General features: G+C 33.6%; 2 protein-coding genes across 5 annotated transcripts; one reads left to right on the top strand and one right to left on the bottom strand.

The window, feature by feature from the left end:
* Window positions 1-186: 186 nt before the first annotated feature.
* EMB1473 (Ribosomal protein L13 family protein) lies at window positions 187-3,302 on the bottom strand. The gene is made up of 4 exons (XM_022278511.2): window positions 2,921-3,302; window positions 2,080-2,265; window positions 1,763-1,933; window positions 187-543 (listed from the first exon to the last, which is right to left on the bottom strand). Exons 1-4 carry the CDS (start codon window positions 3,191-3,193, stop codon window positions 427-429), a joined length of 747 nt encoding a protein of 248 aa, XP_022134203.1. The 5' UTR covers window positions 3,194-3,302; the 3' UTR covers window positions 187-426.
* A 1,749-nt stretch (window positions 3,303-5,051) lies between these two features.
* On the top strand, window positions 5,052-8,859 carry LOC111008476 (zinc finger BED domain-containing protein RICESLEEPER 1). Of its 4 annotated transcripts, none has more exons than XM_088120050.1 (3): window positions 5,052-5,241; window positions 6,428-8,436; window positions 8,511-8,859. In XM_088120050.1, the coding sequence occupies exons 2-3, from the start codon at window positions 6,471-6,473 to the stop codon at window positions 8,564-8,566; spliced, it is 2,022 nt and encodes a 673-aa protein (XP_087976176.1). In that variant the 5' UTR covers window positions 5,052-5,241; window positions 6,428-6,470; the 3' UTR covers window positions 8,567-8,859. The 4 variants fall into 4 exon arrangements, with proteins under 4 accessions (XP_087976176.1, XP_022136908.2, XP_022136915.2 ...); XM_022281216.2 differs by having other exon boundaries at window positions 5,052-5,358; XM_022281223.2 differs by lacking the exon at window positions 5,052-5,241 and adding an exon at window positions 5,401-5,562.
* Window positions 8,860-20,020: the final 11,161 nt, after the last annotated feature.

Genomic DNA, 20,020 nt, shown 5'->3' with positions numbered 1-20,020 from the left:
TTCAAAGAGTATCAAAAATAGATTTTATATAATTGTGTTTGATATAACTTATAAGATCTTTTAATATCTCCACATGGTATCTTAGGATACTAATATGTATTTTAGGCTTAAAAAAGTCCACACATAAGATAAACACCTTTGTTTAAGACATCTGGCCATTCCTACACTAAGAAAAAACTATCCAAATAGAGAAAACGATCAACAAATGTAATCAAAATCATCATTATCACAACCTTCAACAAAACAAAGACTTGAGACTTTCCTCTTCTGAATAATAACTTTGAAAATGTCGCTTAAGCTAAGCATGTTATCAGAGAAGACTAGACTTTCTAATCAAATTACAGATCGAGTACCGACAATCGAGTTGAGCTGAAGCATGAGCAAGAGAGCTTTGTTTCTTTGTTCGCATTCTCTTAGTAGTTCATACTATCTTTCCTTGTTTATCCTTTTGTCCCTTATTGGCAGCTCAACTGGCTTTTGTGCCTCATGTGGATGGTCTGGTCCTTTGTAAACCTTCAAGTGGTTAAAAAGTGCTCTTCCAAGCTGCACATAAACCGCCATGGTTAACAACTAAGAAAATTTCAGGAACATAAATGCAAGCAGGAAACAGGGAAATTCCTAAACACCACAATATGATACAGTTTACAGTAAATAAGAAGTGAGGAGACAGTTTACACTATTTCAAGCAAGGTGTCCTAGTAAGACATAGACCTCATATCAACCCAATAGATGTCTAAAGTAAAATCTCATCCATGTCGTGTCAAAGCATCGACATCGGAATATACCACATAAACAACTGCCAGTTCATCGCGAACATATTCTTCAAAGGATGACGCAGAAGTGTTTATACTTCCCCCAGTGAAAAAAAAAAATCATAAACGGCAAGTGCAAATGCCACCCAGATGAAAAGTCTGATTCAATTTTCAAATCAATGGTAGTATTCAAAAGACAACCAAAATATTTCAAAACATAGCTAAAGCAAAATATTAGTTTTCCTGGTCCTGGATACTGCCAAGAAAATCACCCTACATGCAGTTGCCAGGCTCCATCAACAGTACAGGTCTTGGATTCTGGTAGTGACAGTATGACCGTAGAGGATCCAAGATTTTGCCTATTAAATGTAAGCAAAAGAATGCTAGAAGCCACGGAGTAAGCAAAAGACCATATGTTAGTTTCCCAAACAATCCGAACTTTCCACAAGTAACTCGGTCTCATCACATTCTACACACCATTACCTACAACGCACGTTTTGATATCCTCTTGTAGACATCAACTTATTTTGAAAGGCCACTAGAAATCGTATTTTTTTTATCATTGGAGATTCTTTTCATAAACTGTTGCTTCTAAAATCTAATGTTTGTAGGATTTAAGGGCCCTTGGAACTAACTACTTATATCGAAACCAGAAGCCATAAACTTCACAGATAACAAGTGAGAAGAACACTTCTGATAGATGGAACATAATTACTGACAGTCTACAGCAACCAGAACAGAGCTATCTTGGTTTTCTTATAGGACAGTATCCGCTAAAATCCATTGTTTATAGGATGTGAGGCCCTTGGAACAGTAAAAGCTATCTCAGTTAACCAACTAAAACTTCTAAAAAGACTTGTCAACAAACTAAAGCAGAAAATATACTATCCGCATAATCTCTCGACATCATTTTCCTACACAGAGGGGTGATCAAGACTTTAGCAATCGCTCTACACCCACAAAAATTCAGTTTTCATGCATATGGCACTTAAGTAGTAGGAATTACTTACCCTCCCTTTAGGAAGCATACCACGAACGGCATGCTCAATAATTCTTTCAGGAATTCTCTGCTGTAGCTGCTCAAAAGTTTCTACTTTCATACCACCTGGTCGCCCCGAATGCCTCCTGTACAGCTTTTCCGTCCTCTTTCTACCAGACACAGCGACTTTTTCTGCATTTACCTAGATAGGATCAAGAGAATAAGTATTGATTTGTGGGAAACAGTGAATAAGTAACTATATTGAAAACAAATATCATGAAATTTGTTAGTGTACAAAAGCATATGCATTGCCCATAATGAACATTATGTATAAGTGCAACCACATACCACAATCACAAAAGCCCCCATATCCACACTAGGAGTGTAGGTCGGTAGATTCTTCCCTCGGATATGAATGGCAATAGTTGAAGCTAGCCTTCCCAAAATCTTATCAGTGGCATCAACCACATACCAGGTTTTTTCTGTGTTAACATGATCAGCAGCCTTCGGGTACCATGTTGTATTCCATATGTCCTGCACGGAAAAGAATCAAGGTTGCTAAATATCCAAATTGAAAGGGGTACTTGGCTCGTGAGTAGGCTTATGTAACTTGGTATTAAAATGTCGAGTTTATGTTTAATATGTGAGTTCATTTATTTGAAGCTATAGATTTTTTAGTCCAACCGGCTACATAAACCCACGTCTTATAAGCTCAAACTTAAGTTTCTTAAGTTTCTATAACCTATTCTTTCTTTAATGCAATCCAAACACATATTACACAAACTCAATTTTGCAACTCTATACTTTAAACCTAGGCTTGTTACAAAGAAACAAACCCGAAAGGCAGGAAAAGGATTCAAAATTCAGATAATGGGCATCAAATTGGTCTGACGAGCAAAAATAAGTTTGTATGTTCAACCATTTGTTGATATTTTCTACAAAACGACTCCAGAATATTAATGGAAGGGGACATTGCAATGTGGAGATGCTAAAAACAAAATCTCAACTCCCCCTCCCAAAAGAACAAGATTGATTGAGGGCACAGAGAAGTTCCAGAATAACAAAATTCGATAGGATTTGTGGGTTTGCTTGGAACCCATTAGCGCCTTATGCAAGAACGCGATTTAAGACATTTCCTTTACCAGATAATCCCAAAGGTACAAACATTTTGAAAGATTTACAGACGTACAGGGCCGTCGAGTTCGTCGCCTTCGAACATCCACCGCTGCTCTAAAGGGACGCGATCGAGCTCCTGAGCCCGCAGTTGAAGGACCGAACTCTCCGGCTTGGAGTTCAGAGTAATCGCGGTCTGGGTTTGAAGAAAAGAAGATTTCGAAAATGGGAGTGGGAAACCAGCAACAAGTGACTTTCTGGGAATGCCTCTGTTACTCGTGGCTCCATTGTTGATAGTGGAATGTAAATAGAAGGTGGCTGTAGAGGAGGAAGCACAGAGCATCGCCATTGTAGCTCTGGCGCTGTTTCAGTTGGGGAATTTCTGCTCTTGATTGTGGATAAGACTCTGCCTTTCTGTGAATACCAAAATCAGAAACCGGGGGAAGGGATAAATTGCCAAGCAGCCTTTTAAATTCCGATAACTTTCTTTCTTACAAATTTTTATCTCTTTCTTTTACCTCAGCCGCCTCCGAAAATTTCTAACTCCAGACTTCTCGATCGAAAATATATTATAATAGTTATGAATATGTTTAAATTAGCTTTCTTTTCAACATTTTAAAATAACTTTTTATAAGCATTCCTTTCAAGATAGTCAGAGCCTGTTTTCTCTATTTTATTTATTTATTATTTTCAATTTTATTAAGAAATTTAAGAATTTGACAATTATTTAGAAACATTCTCAAAATTAAATTTTGGAAACAAGCTTTTTGTTTTTTTATTTAGTTTCTAATTTATTTCAAAACATTAAATATATAAATAAAACCGTTCTTTCTTGAATTTATAGGTGTTACGAACCTGCAATTCTATTTTTATTTATTAAAATTAAGGAAATATAAATAAGAAATTATCAAAGACTTATTTTGATGATTTGATTAGGTACTTTTTTTATTATTATTTAAGCTTTGTTTACTTGATACGAGATCTATAATAATGGTAAGTTGCAACATTTCATAAGTTTTTTTGTTTAATTTTTTTTGGTGGAAAGTTGTATGAGCTTAATCATCTACATTAATATTGACCGAATTTGTTAATCAAGTAAGAGCAAGAAAGGGAGTGAATGAACTTGAGGATACTGGCAATGAACAAATTTGACATTCATATAATGTTTATCAAACACCATCCAATATTAAAGTCAAATTATAACTTCGACCGAGGTAAATCTGTGCAAGAATTTAGATGCTCGATAGCGAGCGGGGACATTCTATTTCTAGAAAATGAAACAATTATGTATCGACTTGTTTGATCGTGAATCGATCAAGCCTGGAATCTACAAACCTCGAACGATGTGTATCGAAGTTTGAAGTACCTGCAAGATAAAGTTATCACTCCGACGATCAAGTTAGTACACAATTTGATTTATGCTCACAGAGAGAATAGTTTCGCGTACCTTGCGTAGGAGGCATGAATCTCTATTTACAGAGATGAGCTTTTGATAGGGCTTCCAATAGCACTCTGACGACTCTCCGACATCCCGAAAAATATAGTGTGCTCTCGAAGAACATCTTCATTGCCTTCCTACCTGCAAGTGCTCTTCAAGGTCGGTTCGTACCTAGTATAGGTCGACCAAAATGTAACATATGGCTCAGATCAACTATAGCTTGCCAAGTCTTCCAAACTTGCACCAATCCAAAAGGTGCGGCTAATCCCTCTCATTATTCTATAGAAGGTTACGTTTGATGTTGATACATATGGTTGACGATAAATGGCCTCCAACAGTTGTTATTACATTTATTATCAATAATAGAATGTTACCTTTGAGTTTGACACATGACTGACGATAAATGGCCTCCAACAATTATTATTACATTTATTGTCACGAGACACCTCAGGTCGATAATAGTGACCTTATAGAATCTCTAAGACAACTCTTATAAATTGAACCGGGATTAATTTTAGAGGTATCATTATAATATTTTTATATAATTTAAAAGATTTCTTTTTTTTCTTTTTACATTTGTTTCTAAAACTTTTCACAAGCAAGTGGCACATCTCTTTGATTTGGGCTGTTTCTAAAACAAGTTGGGTGGAGGTGAAAAATCCATTTTTTTGGGCAATTCGCAGTTCCGACCCGATCCAACGCAAACTCGCGGTACAAACCCGCGCCATTAAGTCCAACCAACCCAACTACCCAAAATCGAAAACCCATAAGCCTGACGGGTCCAGGATCTGGGTTGATTTCCCTTTCGAGATTCGATTTTTCCTCTCTATTTTGTTCTTTTCATCACACAATTCGGCTAGCAATTCGCTCTCGACTCGATCGTCGACCCACCCGAATTACGCTTTTTCATCAATCTGGGTTTCAGGATTATCGGATCTTTTTAACCCAATTACGCATCGGTTGGTTTCACTCTCTCTCTACTCCGTATTCGAAATTCTCATTTTTTGTCTCACAATCCGTTCCTCCTAACCCTGTCGGACTATCCAATCCGAAGGAGGAAACTTCAACAATTTTCTGTAAGACCCACTTCGAATTATGATTCAATGATGGTCCTACTCAGCTGTTTTTTCTTCTTTTGCTGCTTTTCTTGTTGAGATTCTATCTTTTCCTTGTAATCTGGAGCGCCTTTAATTTCTGTTTTTTTTTTTGGAGGGAATTCGTGGTGAATTTGCGTCATCTCTGCTGGAAAATTTGTCCCATGTTTGGTTTTTCATAAAAATGTGATTCTTCTTGCTTGGATTTTCCCTCTCTGTTGTAGACTCGAGAGCTTTTGAGTTGTTTTCTCTTGCTTTGGTATTGTTTTCCATTGTAATTCTGATTCATTTTCCTCGTCGAAATGCTCAATCAGCATGAGATTTTTACTTGTGATCTCTCTTACAGCAAATAATATCGGCCGTCTATCGTATTAACTTCATGATCATTTTCTATTGGGTGCTACCCAATGTGAGGTGACTGATAATTGCTTTTTACAGTTACCATTAGCTATTTCCTGCACAGTTCATCAGTTGTTTTCAATCTCTATATGTACAAGGGGGAAGTCAAAAAAAAATTTAGTGAGTGGCAAAATTTTACATTCTAACTGTTTTTTGGATATAACTTTACCATTTTAAAAATTTAAAGGGGGCAAATTAGAAAGAAAACTCTGTTACGGTTTTATATAATTTTTTAAATTTATGATGAACAAAGAGGGGGCTTGCCCCTCTCCTTCCTTCTTCGCTCTGCACGTGCTTGTATAAAGAATAGTTGTGATGAGTTGAATGGTTTCCGGTTGTGCATGGCCCAAACAATGGGAGAATATTAAGATTTTAAGTACTATTTTATCCTTGGATTCAAACTGTTGTTTGAAGTCCTATTCAGTTGATTCATATAGTTCATAGTTGAATTGCCTTCCATTCTTTGACTCTATTTATTTACAATTTTGGTTGAGTTTAAGTTGTTTTGTATTGTATGTCACTGTTATGTGTGTTCCATTTTTCAATTAACCATCTGAGGAATTGAATTGTAATCTTTATGTTGGTCTCTTCTGTGCACAGAAAAGAATAACTTACCTTTCATTTTGTTATCGTGTTTGCTTTGTCTTTTCAGTTCCTACCTTGTACAGAATTTGGTTTGTTTCATCCCCCATGAAATGGAGATATCTAACGACTCATCCATCAAGAAACCGAAGAGGTTGACATCAGTTGTTTGGAATCACTTCGAGAGGGTCAGAAAGGCTGACATTTGTTATGCTGTTTGTGTGCATTGCAACAAGAAGCTCAGTGGCTCAAGCAATAGTGGAACCACGCATCTGAGAAATCACTTGATGCGATGTCTGAAGAGATCCAATTACGATGTTTCTCAACTACTTGCGGCCAAGAGAATGAAAAAGGATAGTACTGGTGGCCTTGCAAACATCAGCTTTGATGAAGGACAGAGAAAAGACGAGTTGAAATCAGCAATTGTAAAATATGATCCAGATCAGAGAAGGGATGAAGTCGTTACCATTGCAAGTAGTAAGTTTGATCAGGAGCGGAGTCAGAATGATCTTGCTCGTATGATCATATTGCACGATTATCCATTGTCTATTGTTGAGCATGTAGGGTTTAAAGTTTTTGTCAAAAACATTCAACCGATGTTTGAGGTGTTACCCAATAACGCTGTTGAGATTTCTTGTATGGAAATCTATGAGAAGGAAAAAGAGAAGATTTTCGAAACGATTAACAGATTGCAAGGTAGAATTAACGTTTCGGTCGAAATGTGGTCTTCAACAGAAAATGTGGAGTGTTTGTGCTTGACTGCACATTATATTGATGAGGATTGGAAATTACAGAAGAAGCTTTTGAATTTTATCACACTTGATTCTTCTCATACGAAAGACATGCTTTCGGACGTGATCATTAAATGCCTGATGGACTGGGACATTGATTGCAAGCTATTTGCACTAACATTTGATGATTGTTCAACCAATGATGAGATCATCAAGAGAATTAAAGAACACATATCGAAGAAAAGGCCTCTTTTGAGTAATGGCCGACTATTTGATGTATGCTCTGCTGCACATATCCTGAATTCGATCGTCGAAGATGTGATAGAAGCCATGAGAGAGGTTAACCAAAAGATTCGGGGGAGTTTTAAATATATCAGAAGTTCACAAGTCATTCAAGGGCGGTTCAATGAGATGGCCCATCAAGTTGGGATCACCAATCAGAAGAACTTGGTTCCTGACAGTCCCAGTCGATGGAATTCAACATATTTCATGCTTGAGGCAGCCTTGGAATACAAGGGCGCATTTAATCTTCTACAGGAGCACGATGATTCTTATACATCAGCTCTTACTGTTTCGGAGTGGGAATGGACAACTTGTGTTGCTGGTTATTTGAAACTTTTCGTTGAAATCATGAACATCTTCTTAGGGAACAAATTTCCTACTGCGAATATATATTTTCCCGAGATCTGCGATGTTCACATTCAATTAATCGAGTGGTGCAAGAGCTCAGATAATTTTCTGAACTCCCTTGCATCAAAAATGAAAGCTAAGTTCGATAAATACTGGAACATGTGCAGTCTGGCTTTGGCAGTAGCTGCAGTTTTAGATCCAAGGTTCAAGATGAAATTGGTAGAGTACTACTATTCGCAGATTTATGGTAGCACGGCCTTGGACCGTATCAAGGAAGTTTCCGACGGTATCAAGGAACTTTACGATGCATATTCTATCTGCTTCACAATGGTTGATCAAGGTTCAGCTTTGCCTGGAAGCAGTTTACCTGGAACCAGTAATGACTCTAGGGACAGGCTAAAAGGCTTTGACAAGTTCCTTCATGAGACTTCTCAAAGTCAAATTGTGACATCTGACTTGGACAAATATTTAGATGAACCAGTCTTTCCTCGTAACTGCGATTTCAACATCTTGAACTGGTGGAAAGTCCACACGCCAAGGTACCCGATCTTGTCCATGATGGCTCGTGATGTCATCGGGACTCCAATGTCGAGCATTGCACCAGAGATGGCATTTAGCACTGGAGATCGAGTGCTCGATCCTGGTCGAAGTTCCTTAAGCCCCAATACTCGACAAGCTCTAATATGTGCACAAGATTGGCTTCGTATAGAATTAGAAGGTACATACAAAATGCATTCCTCATAGTATGTTTCTACTTCTCTTACTAACAACTGTTAATCGTTTTTGTATTAGATCCAAGGCCGTTGTCTACCGCTTCTTACATTCCGCTTCTGCTCGGACCCAGTTAAATGTACAAATAGATGTACAAATAGGTGCTGGTGTAATGTAAGTATCTCACTCAATATCAATGCTCCGACTCCAGCCTCACCGAATTGTTTTGCTGTCTTGCCTGTCATGTTTGGCTGATGGATCTTTTAGTTTATACAATGGCTCTGATTGTTTTTGACACCATAGCCTTCTCCAAATGAGCTGTGTTGTGCATAATGGAACTCTGTTTCTTTTCAGTGTCTGTCTATAAATCAGACAATGGGCAAAAATTTGTATGTTTTTCTGGTAATAAGAACTGTAAATATTTAGATCAGTGATGTTTTATGTGTAAGATTGATCATTTAGAAAGGTTCAATCTTGCATGTTCTTGGCCTTTTTATGTTTGTTAGTTTTAGATATATGTACAGAAAACAGAGGCTAAGAGGCCCATTTTAGTGATGTTTTTATTAAACCATTTCACAAATCATTTTGATGCCACAAATTAAATGGCAAACTTTGTTAAGAACTCCCAAAATCAATCATAAAAAAGTAGTCCAAGATTCATTTGTGCATCTTTTACAAGGATTAAAAACAACATTACAAAAGACTAAGCCCAACAATCCACTCTTTGGCCTACTACTTTTGAGTTTCTCTTTTGGTTATATACACGAGAAGTTGAAGGGAAAAAAAACTTGGAACAAAATAAGAAAATAAGAGTCCAAATATATTGCCATAAGATCGAAACGAAAAAAAAAATAAGAGTTCAATCTATTCTGTTAGATTTTCACAAAACAAAAAGGACTCAACTCAATGGTCTTCCTAGAAAAATAACCTTCTATATAGCATTCAACGAGCAAGAGAAAAGCTCTCGAGAGACTCATCCAAATATATTGCAATAAGATCGAAAAAAATAAAACTTAGAACAAAATGAGTAAATATTTGGGTTGTCTTTTACAAAAGTCATTCAAATTGAGTCTTTTTAACAAAATGAAATTCCGATATGTAATAAAGAAATTGATCGTCTAGAGTTTCATGTTTTTGGAATGAAGAGATGGAGAATACTAATTTAATTACTTTACATAGAGGGATTCTAAAAAGAACCATTTTGAAGGTTTGTTCAAGTTTTTCATTCTTTTAATTAAAAAAGAAAAACTAAAAAAATATTTGACTTTGGAAAACAAAAAAACAATCCAATGCATGCTTTTGAAATAAAGAATAATTTTGATGTGGCAACTGATAATTGTCACATGGAAAATTTAATTGGAGGAATAGGAATAGGAATAGGAATAGTGTGATATCCAAATTGCATAGACATAATGATAGAAAGATGGGCACTTCAAATTTCATTAAGAAAGAAGAGAGGAGGTGCATATATAATCTTAATGGTCCCCTATGTTTGGGAGATTCTAGACCATAGATTCATTTCCCAACCCACCATGCCCCACTCTTCTCCTCCTCTCATTCTATAGCCTTCATTTTCACTTCCCTCTCTCTCTCTCTCTTTCTAATCTTTTAAAAATTTGCAATTTCATCCTCCGCGTGTTCGGTTTTTTCAACTAAGTCCTTTATTGGCACTAGTGTCAAGTTGGTAATTATATGTGATGTGATATTGCGATCGTGGAATATCTATTCTTTTGAAAAAGAGCATTGATTAAGTGATTCATCTAGAAGCACTTTGGACTGTTTTTCAAGGTGTGTGCGTGGGAATGCTTCTACGATAAGTATTCTCAGTAGAAGTAGTTTAATTTTAAGTATTTTAATTTTTATACAAAGTGTTTAATAATAAATCATAAGTTTAGTTTTACACTCTTTTTTTTTTTAGGTAGGAGTGGGGAATCGAACTCACAAGTTCTTGATTGGAGATAAATGTCAATTACCACTAAGCTATACTTCCTTTGGCCTTTAATTCTATACTCTTGGAAGTGTTTTTATCCAGTCAAGCATTTCGGCCTAAACAAACCTATTAAAATTATTACTAAACTTATAACCAGTAACTTAATTCATATAGCCATAATACCATGTCACTCTTATAAGATTTATGATCATTTTTGGAAAAATGGGCAAGAAATGAATGATTTTTTCTCATTTAAGGTGACAATAGGATAGAACTACTTTTTTTAGTACGACAACATGGAGATAGTAGAACTATTCAAAATAAGCCGATCGGTAATTAAAATAAGAGAAATCATAGAAAAAAGAACTTTAATTAAAAAGATCATTTAATTAAAGTTATTGGAGGAGGATCAAGTTTCTTATTCTTCATTGTGATCAAGATAAAGTTTGAAAATAAAGGGAAAAAGATTAAATTGAGATAAGGAAAGAAGATTATCCATACTCCATTGTCCCTTCCCTTCTATAAGCTATATGTGTAATAGGTGGTAGTAAAAAAGGGTAAAACTTGGGGAGGGCTATGGCTTTAGGATGTGAAATTGAAAGGAAGGCACCAAATAAGTCTAGAAAAATTGTATCTTTTTTAATTAATAAATTTGATTTGATTTGATTTGTTGGATTCAAATTAACTTTACAAAAAACAAATTAAATTAATTTGAAAGCAAATAAATTTTAAGTTAAATTAGAGCAATAACGAGGATAAAGCCTATAAAGAAGACACCTCATCTTTGAAAGATCCTTAGAATCTTGCAAAAGCTAATAACACCACAAGGAATCGGTCTCAAGTTGGATGGGACGAAACTTTACCTTGAGGGCTAACGACAGGCGCGCTGAAGTGCCAAAGATTCAACCATATTTACTTAAGCACAATATTGAGGAAGAAACTTAGATATTTTGTTTCGATAACGTGGAGTATAACACATTACGAACACATGAATTTACTTTAGCTTCTCTTTTATCTTAATTTTCAAAGTGAGTAATGCCAATTGGCAACATAACAAAATCACTAAGAAAAATCCTCAAATTTGCTGAGTTGCTCAGTAACACTTCATCTACATATTGTGCATAACGCTCAAATGTAATTTCCTCCATCCATCAACCACCATTTTCCCAATTGTTCATGCCTCTTCGTTGCTTGGTCGCTTGCAAATGGTGAAGGAACAAGTAAAATTTATGTTAGGTCTTAAAATTTAAAGTCATAAAAAATTAAGCATAAAATTAAAAGTATATATGTTTGATCGTCAGCGAAAACCTTCTAATTAGAAGAAACTTCCTCTTTGACTTTGAAGCTATTGAAACAAAAAGGTTTGGATAAAATGACCGTTTATGTACCTTTATCTTTGGAGGTTCAAGCAGAGGCACGTAATTAATTCGTCCATTTAAATTGATGGTCTCCATCTAGGATAATTCTAAAAAGAAAAGAAAGGGTTTAATGACATGATATGATGGCCTAGTCGTAGCCATATATCACTTGCTTGTTCTCTCTTTTCCCAAGTCATTACATTCAAATCGTTATTATAAATCAAATTGCTGAGATTCGCGTGGGAACATAAACCCTTCCTTTCTGTTGTTGTCAGCGCTTTCGGCAACTCTCACTTGAATAGTCAAGTCCAGTTCGAGATTGAAAACGATTTCAAAAGATGCTTTCGAAGATCTCTTTCTTCCTCGCGGCGGGCCGGCTTGGAAGTAAGCTGTCTCATTTCTTTGGTTAATAAGAAACAAAAGGTTTCTCGATCCCAAGGGTGGGGATGTATGGATTATTGAGAAGAGAGGATCCAAGGTGGTCTCTGGACCGCCTGGATCCCAGAATAGAAAGTTGGATCTACATTGGATCTCACCTAGACCAATACATGATTTTCTTGTAGTCTTGTTGGGATTAGGAGGGTTTCTTAACCCCTCGATGTTTGCCCGAGGGTGCCCCTGAGGTATGCCCTTCTATCGTTGATCAGAGATTTCTCTATGAACAATATGAATCGGAGTTTGACTTTTTTTTTTTTTGAAAGGAATGCTGCTGTAAAAAACATATCGGGATAGGTAGGCCCAAACCTTTCCCGACTATCAATGTTGTATCTAGTTAATGCGTTTAAATAATCAAGTGTAGTGAAGTTTGAATGAGGTAGAAGACGAATGATAGCACACTGTGTAAGCTACTTTTCATGAGATTTATATTGGAATTATTTGTTAGTTTTTGTTTCTTCATGACAATGCTCAAAACATCACATAGAGAGAAAAGACTCTGATGTTCATCTAAGTACGATCTATTCCTAGAGAGCATAATAATCTCGCGTACCTAATAAATGAGATTGGAACTCCCTACTTATAGGTTTCGCCTAATATGCAAGTTGCTCAACAATTATAACCATTCTATAAATTGCAGTGTATTGTTGGAGAAATGGTTAAAATCGGCCGTTGGGATCCTCATTGATCAGTTCAGGCTTTACAAAGGCACATATATTCATTAGCCTGGTCAAGAAAGTGGTCGAGTTGCTATTATTCTTGCCAAATTTATGTTTTTACGTTGTAAGTCATTATGATGACATGACACTTTCTAATGACTTACATGACGCTTGATAAATCACCTCCAACAATATAAATTTATAATTCAGCCTAATTTAAAGAATTTAAATTTAAATTAGATGTTGGAATTTTAGGAGCGATGGAATTTCTCTCTCAAAATGAGAGAGGTATAAAGCAAAGATCTCGAAATCTTTTGGTCGGTAGGGGCTTTCTCCTCTCTGGCCGGCAATGTCTGGTGGCCATCAATATGCTCCAAAAACTTTGCCTCTTTTCTTTTTATCTTCCTTGGAACATTATTGTTGCTTAAACTCGAGTTTCTTTTTTCTTTTTCTTTTTTTTTTCCAGATTTTTCTTTGAGTTTGTTGGCTCCTGACGTATACCTTACTTCAGTTTGCTTAAACTATGAACTCTATGAATAATTATTTTATGAAAATATCTATTTTAATCCATTTATATTTGATTTTGGTTCATTTTGATTATTGTACTTTCAAGATGTTTTTTTTCAGTGTCTATATACTTTTTGTTTGTTTATTTTGAGTCCTTAAACTTTTAAAACATTCATTTTAACATCTTTTAAAACATTCATTTTAACATCTGTTATTTTAAAAACCGTTTTTCTTAACTATTTTTATATGTATATAAATTGTTTTTTATTCACTCAATAAACCCACCTTATTCTCCTATTTTACTCTAATACTTTCAATTGAACTAGTTAGCCAAATAAAAAAAATAGAGAGATTTTACTAGAAAGCATCAATTTGATATGTATTGTCAAACTGTTACAACTTCCCTTTTGTGTAATTTTTCTTATGGTGTATTTTTATATTACATTTTATTTTGATATTGATTTGAACCGTCCTATTTTGTAAAATTTCAATTTTTCTACCATATTTGAAAATACATAATTATTTTATATTATTTATGTAAATAGTTTTATAAAATACTCTTTTTTTCAACAAAATATATGGATATATGAATTCGAACTCACGACGATCTGACCGAAAATAGATATCTTAACAAGTTGAGTTAGGTTGAAATTGTCAAATTAAAAAACTAAAACTAATACATAAAATTAACCAAATAAAATAAATATAAAATTTCATAAATGGATTTAAATACTGTTTATTTAACGGCATTTATCGAAGACAGCATGGGGCTTTCTCTTCTTTCTGCCCCCACCAACACTCTTATCTGTGTGACGCAAGCAACTCTAATGGCTGTGGATGTGACACGTGGAAATTCCTGGTTCTGTCTTGTTTGGATATTCCAATATTGTTCCCGGAAATCTTTTTAGACAAATGTGACTTTTAAAATTTGACTAATATTTTGAGATGTTGATGCGTTTGATTTATTCTCATTTAAGGTATGATTTTTTGTATATTATATAAAGTCATTCGTGGAGGTGTTACTATCGGATATCTTTATTATATTCTCATTTGTCTCCTTGTAAAAAAAATTATAGAGAAAGTATATTTTATTCCATAAATATTTCGTCTCGGACCAATGAAGTGTACATTTTCTCCGATGCTAAAACTTGAAATTTAAGCCGGATTGATCGCAATATTAAAATTTAGTATTTTTTTTAAGTACAATTATAGTTCTTCTAAAAAAAATATATTTTTAAAGTGTTTTTTTAATATAACTAAAAATTTTGTATAGCACGTCGGTTTCGCCAACATACGCTTAGTTTAGTAGTAACTTACATATGTTTTTTATAAAAAGTCAACGAATATGAATCATTCACCTCTTTCATTGTATCCAAAGTAGAAGAAATAATAAATAAATAAAAATAAAAATAACGCACGATTTGCACTAATTGCTAGACTTCTTCGGAGGGATCCCTTGCGTTTCTCCAAGGGTGTATTAAATTTAACGTTTTTATCAAAAGTATTACTTTATTAGAAAAGTGCTTTAATTATAAATCTCTTTTGTTGTATGATTCTAATATTTCAAAAGTGATTTTCATCCAACTAAAACTTTTTTTTAATTATTAATATATTTCTATGCATCCAACTTTATAGAATTGATCAACTGCTAAACTAAAAATTAATTGAAATTAAAAAGGTTGGTGTTGATGCAGAATTCTGTCGAACTAACCACCACAGGTCAATCATGTGTTAGTCGAGACGAGTTGTCGAGGTGTGATCCTCAAGTCAATGAGACCTACAAAAGGAACAAACACTACGACGTTCAAGTTAAAATGAGCACAAGCTGCAATAAATCGTTCTCGGAGAAGAATTACATATCTGAGATATGAGGTGGAGTGTCCTTTTTATAGGTAGGCGAGGATAAGGTGTTGGAATAGTTCCGACTAATGGTTACAGCTGTCGGGCCTCAAATCGGTTGTCGAACCTGAGGTTACATTTCTCAGGTCGGTAGAATAGAATATCGTTTTGCTCAACTCGGTAGATGGTCAAGTCGATATGGATAGTTGGCTTAATTTTTGCTCTTTGGTGATTTCAAACTGAGTAGATGTGTCAATGGGTCCTTGTTTAATTTTACCTCCTGAGTGTGAAAAACATAAATTAGTATAACACTGTGTAAAGAGAAGTTGAAATAAGAGGAAGTAAACCATTATGAGTTGGCCAATTAATCAAAAAGACCCGTGTAAATTTTAAACAATTTAGACAAAATAGGTTTAGATTATATTGGTAATTAATTAGTGAGATTTACCAGTGTAGAAAGAAATGTATCTACATGAGTGTACAAAGAAATTTCATATAGTTTGAATTCATGGTTTCAACTCAATTTGAGTAATATTTTATTATATTCTTTGCGTATAATTTAGTTAAATTTATCAAAACATTTCTACCGTATGTCATATATATGTCAATATTTTTACTATATAGTATGCTCCCTAAGTGGTACAGAGATAAGATATATAGGTGAATTTCAGGGATTAAATTTCTAAAGATACAGTAAAATTATAGGTAATAAATTTGAATCCCTCAATTCCTACCCATTATATTTAATAAATAAAAATTCAGAAACCAAAAAGTATTTTTCAAACGAAAAATAGTAATTTAATTTAGCATAAAGATGGAGTGTGGGTAGACATGGTAAGCAAAAACAATTGTCCCTAAGCATAGGATAATGTGTGGGGGAAATGGAAGTCTGTGTTTTGTCTTTTTGGTCAATAGAAAGTAATGAATAATGATGGAGGGAGGCGGGTAATTTTGGTAAAGGCCCCCATCAATTGCATGAAATCTTTTTGTACGGACAACTTGGAATTCTCTAAATAAATATATATATTAATTAATAAATAATTATTAAAAAAAAAAAGAGAAAAAGAAAAAGAAGAGCTACGTGCATGAAATCTTATCGCTAGTTCTAGTTGTAGTTCCTACTTCCACTTGCGTTTCAAGTTTCCAACGACTCTACTCACTTTTAAATATTTGGTTCTTCTACCATTTTTTCATTTCATTTCTGTATTTTTATTTTCAACTTATTTTAGTTTTTGTAATTTCAAAATATATGTTTTGGTCTAATCACATTTGTAAAATTTTAACATACAAATTTTATACGCAATGAAAACTCTGTAATAAAATTTTATGGTTACATTTTAAGGAATACAGTGTCAGACTGTGATCAAAAGGGACAAAAATGATCATTGTTTAAAAGTAGATTTGAAAATGATCAAAGCTTAAAGTACAAAATAGTATTTTAATTTAAATATTAAAATATTATCATTTTTTAATTTTTGTTTCATGATTTTGAGTTAGCTTCAATTTAGTCCTTTGCATATTGGTAATATGGTTAGATCTCACAATTAGTCTGTTTTATCCATTTGAAAAATTAAAATATTTTTTTATGTGCTTCGTTCAACCCTAAAATCTTAATACACTCAACTAATACAATTGCTCAATTGTTCAAATAGAACTACATGTGAAAACAATTTATCAACACGACGACAACAAGGGCAATTTGGTGAAGTTTGACTAAACAAATAAGGGACCAAATCGAAAATTTTGAAATCTAATAATTAAATTGAAATTAAATCCAAATTGTGAGGGCTGAAACTTTTAAAATCATAGTGACAAAATTCAAAATTTTTTACAAATCATAGAAACTGAGTTAGTGGTGTGAAAGCCAAAACGCGCATAACTCAACGGTATTTGATATACATCTTCAATTAAGAGATTGTGAGTTCGATCTCTCACCCCTATTATGTACTAAAAAAATAGTTGATAGTGTGAGATTACAAAGGGAGAAACGGTTCTTTTTTCGAGTGCACAAGTTGTGGGATATATTATTTGAAGCCTTCTAATTCATGTAGACAAATTGAGTACGTACATTATAAATTTATCCAAAAATGTAGAATACAACAAATAGAAGGGTTGGTATTTTGGAAAATAAAACCGACAAAAGAAGAGAAGAGAACATGTTAGAAGATGAAACGGGGACCTTAAAAATTCGGACGGCGCACAGAAAGAGAGAGAGAATCTTGCATGACAACACAACAAAGGCGGGATGGGCGCAAAACGGCAGCTGTTATTAATATAAAACGACACCCCCAATCTGACTTTATAAATTTAATTTAATATATTTCTTTCTTTCTTTTTCTTTTTTTTTTTCTTTTTTCAAGAAAGCTACCGCGTTCCCTCGCAGACATCCACTGCTGAGAAAAAGGAACAAAATCTCTTTAAATAGAGAGAAATTTTCAACTTTTTATTGTATTTTATGCTGTTTATAAAAATAGATGGCCTCCAATCTTGTAAAATTTCAAATTTGATTGCTTTTCTTTTTGTTTTCTTTAGATTATTGTGGAGACAGAGATGAAATGACGACATCGATCTTTTGGATGGTAATATATAAGTGTGGCTCATCCACCAAACTTGTTGTTTATATTTTTTCTAATGCTGTAATTTATGTATTGAGAAATTCAACCCTTATTATGACTACCACGTTAAAATATGATGTAAGATGTGATTCAGGAAATTTTTTGAATTAAACTAAGGGCCGTTTTGTAAAAATTAAAAAAAAAATCATAAAAAATAGGGAAAATTTATTACATAGCACAAATTTATTATGTATTATAAAAATGGTTATAAATTTATTTTTCCACTTATAAATTTGATTTTGATTTAGACTCATATTCCACTATATTTAAAAATACATATTTTTTTAGATCGTTTAGCTAAACATCTCTAAGAAATATTTAAAATAACAAATAATTACTTCACACTTTTTAGATAAATTAAAATTTCTTTTTATATAGTAACATCGTGTCTACTCATTAGCGATAATTTATTGACATTTTTTTTATATTTCATCGGTATTTTTACTATACAATAGAAATATCGATCCACCCTTACATCGAAACCTGTAGATATGCAAAAATATCAATAAAAAAATATCTACATACTGATGCAAGTCATAACACACACTTAATTAACGAAATGTATTATTTTAACAGCTAATGTCATTTTTGTATGTAGAAAGATGGTGGGCAAAAAAGGTGTAGTGGGATGCTTTTTGTAAAGGCACCCAAAAAAACAAATGTTATTGCACACTTGAATATGCATAAAAGTTAGGAAAAGAGATAAATAAATAAAAAATAAAGTTTATTATATACTTTTTGTTATGGTGCAAAAAGAGGGTCACGTGACATTAGACCACGAAATTAATTAAAGAAGGAATATAAAGGCATAAAGTTGCAATTTTGTTGCTCCCTTTAAGGCCATTAATAATCTTAGGTCAAAAACCAAAGTAGAGAACCCAATTAGTGGCTCATAAGAACCATGCCAATATTTTATTACTTCCTCGATAATATAGGTTCACTAAAAGGAGGATGCTTCTTTCATAAAGTTTAGTTTAATTTATCTTTTTTACCCTTTTGTTCAATATAATAGAAGGAAAATATGTGCCAATTGGAGTATAGTTGAACGGTTAAAGACACCTATGTCCGATTAAATGGTCGCAAGTTCAAATTCTTATCCTCACGCATGTTGTGTTAAAACAAATGAGAGGGAAAGTTGTATGTGTGTGTGTTTTTTATGCCAGTGTAGTAACTTCATGATAAATTATATTTTTATATCGTTGAATGATAGTTGGCGGAATAAAGAGACAATATGTCTATTAATATAGCCATCATGGGTGGTTCATTAATCCAAGTGGGCTATGATCGGATAAGGTCATGATAGATGGATACCAGCTACCTTAAAGAATTAATCCTTATGTGTTTTTGGGTACCAAACATTGTAAGGTGCGGCTGTTCTATGAGATTAGTCGAGGTGTGCACATAAGCCCAAACACTCACAGATATAAAAAAAATAAAATTTTTTTGTGAAACTAAGGATTTATGTTTAAAGTAGACAATATCATATTATTGTGGAATGTAGAGAATGTCGTAATTAATGACACTTTTAATGGGCTAAAAACACTCTTCACCCTCGCAATAATCATTTCAATATTCAAATTTATGCTTTCGTCATTACATTTGTTATAAAATAATTTTCTGTTACCGTGTATTTTTTAAAATTGAAATGGACAAACTGTTCATTGACGATGAGGTAGGACAAAATTATAACATGAGAAGTTATTTGAGGGGATACTATTCCACACAACGGGAGTAATATATATCTAATGATTATTGCAATGTAAATAATTAATTATGATTGACGTCCTTTGTCTTACCAATATTATCCAAAATCACACTGGATGTGACTTATCATACCCACACACTATTGTAATAAATACATTACATTACAAAGCGTCGCACATCTTCAAATCAACTTGTCTCATAATATTTTCATTTGTCTTTACTAACACTAGCGACAATATGATAAAATTGATGCACCGATTAAAAATAAAAATTAAAAATACAATTTAATCAAATATGATTATAGAATTGATAAGGAAGAAAAAATCTACAATTGGTTAAAACAAAGCATAGTATCTACCACTTAAGCTATACTAATTAGGTTAGGTTGGAGAAGAGATTTAATAATTAATTACAAAATTGATATACAATTATTGTAGTAATAATTGTTATAATTTCTCAAAAAGTTTATGCTTCATTTCCCCCTAAGCATTCCCATTTCCCACCAAAAATATAAATAAAGAAAAGTTTAACAAGCATTTTTTTT

The sequence above is a fragment of the Momordica charantia genome (genome assembly GCF_013281855.1).
Source record: "Momordica charantia cultivar OHB3-1 chromosome 11 unlocalized genomic scaffold, Mcharantia_2.0 BLBB01000011.1, whole genome shotgun sequence".
Lineage (NCBI taxonomy): Eukaryota > Viridiplantae > Streptophyta > Magnoliopsida > Cucurbitales > Cucurbitaceae > Momordica > Momordica charantia.
This window is presented reverse-complemented; position numbering and strand designations above follow the sequence as displayed.

Bases quoted from the DNA above. Each gene is read 5' to 3' on its own strand.
- LOC111008476 (XM_022281208.2), top strand. From the start codon at position 5,756: ATGATCATTTTCTATTGGGTGCTACCCAATGTGAG. The intron at 5,791-6,427 runs GTGACTGATAAT...TTGTCTTTTCAG, and splicing joins TGGGTGCTACCCAATGTGAG to TTCCTACCTTGTACAGAATT. The intron at 8,437-8,510 runs GTACATACAAAA...TTTTTGTATTAG, and splicing joins GCTTCGTATAGAATTAGAAG to ATCCAAGGCCGTTGTCTACC.
- EMB1473 (XM_022278511.2), bottom strand. From the start codon at position 3,193: ATGGCGATGCTCTGTGCTTCCTCCTCTACAGCCACCTTCTATTTACAT. The intron at 1,934-2,079 runs GTATGTGGTTGC...GATCCTATCTAG, and splicing joins TGGGGGCTTTTGTGATTGTG to GTAAATGCAGAAAAAGTCGC. The intron at 544-1,762 runs GTAAGTAATTCC...GTTTATGTGCAG, and splicing joins GTATGCTTCCTAAAGGGAGG to CTTGGAAGAGCACTTTTTAA.